Raw genomic sequence first — 401 nt, forward strand, 5'->3', positions numbered from 1 at the left:
GCCCCGGGGCCGCACGTGCGCGCCGGTTACATAAAGCACCGCTACCGCGGGCGGGGGCGCACGGGGTGAAGCCGGCGCGAAGGCGCGTTCCCCGCGGAGCGGTGGGAGCCCGCTTTTGGGAGGGCGGGGGAGGAAAGGTGCGGGGACGCGTTCTGCCTTCCCCCCGGACTTTCTGGTTTTGTTTAAACGTCGTTTCGTTTCTACGCTGTCTTAGTCCTGGTAACTCTGGTAAGAACGAGTTAAGTTCTTAGAGATCACATTGCGGACCATCTTGTTGGTTTGCAGGTCCCCCAGTGGCGGTTGGCATGAACATAGACATTGCCAGTATAGATATGGTCTCGGAAGTCAACATGGTGAGTATGTAGGGGCTTGGGGCTGGGCGCTCTCTGAGGGGGTGGCTG

General features: G+C 60.3%; 1 protein-coding gene across 3 annotated transcripts in view; it reads left to right on the forward strand.

Moving 5' to 3' along the window:
* The window catches only part of GABRB2 (gamma-aminobutyric acid type A receptor subunit beta2), a 163880-nt gene that overhangs the window by 2381 nt on the left and 161098 nt on the right, over positions 1–401 (forward strand). For all 3 annotated transcript variants that reach the window (XM_009647070.2, XM_009647069.2, XM_009647071.2), the window contains exon 3: positions 286–353. In XM_009647070.2, coding sequence (XP_009645365.1) covers positions 286–353 — 68 coding nt within the window. The remainder of the gene's footprint in view (positions 1–285; positions 354–401) is intronic.

Source organism: Egretta garzetta, unplaced genomic scaffold (genome assembly GCF_000687185.1).
Source record: "Egretta garzetta isolate BGI_Z169 unplaced genomic scaffold, ASM68718v1 scaffold209, whole genome shotgun sequence".
In the NCBI taxonomy this organism is placed as follows: domain Eukaryota; kingdom Metazoa; phylum Chordata; class Aves; order Pelecaniformes; family Ardeidae; genus Egretta; species Egretta garzetta.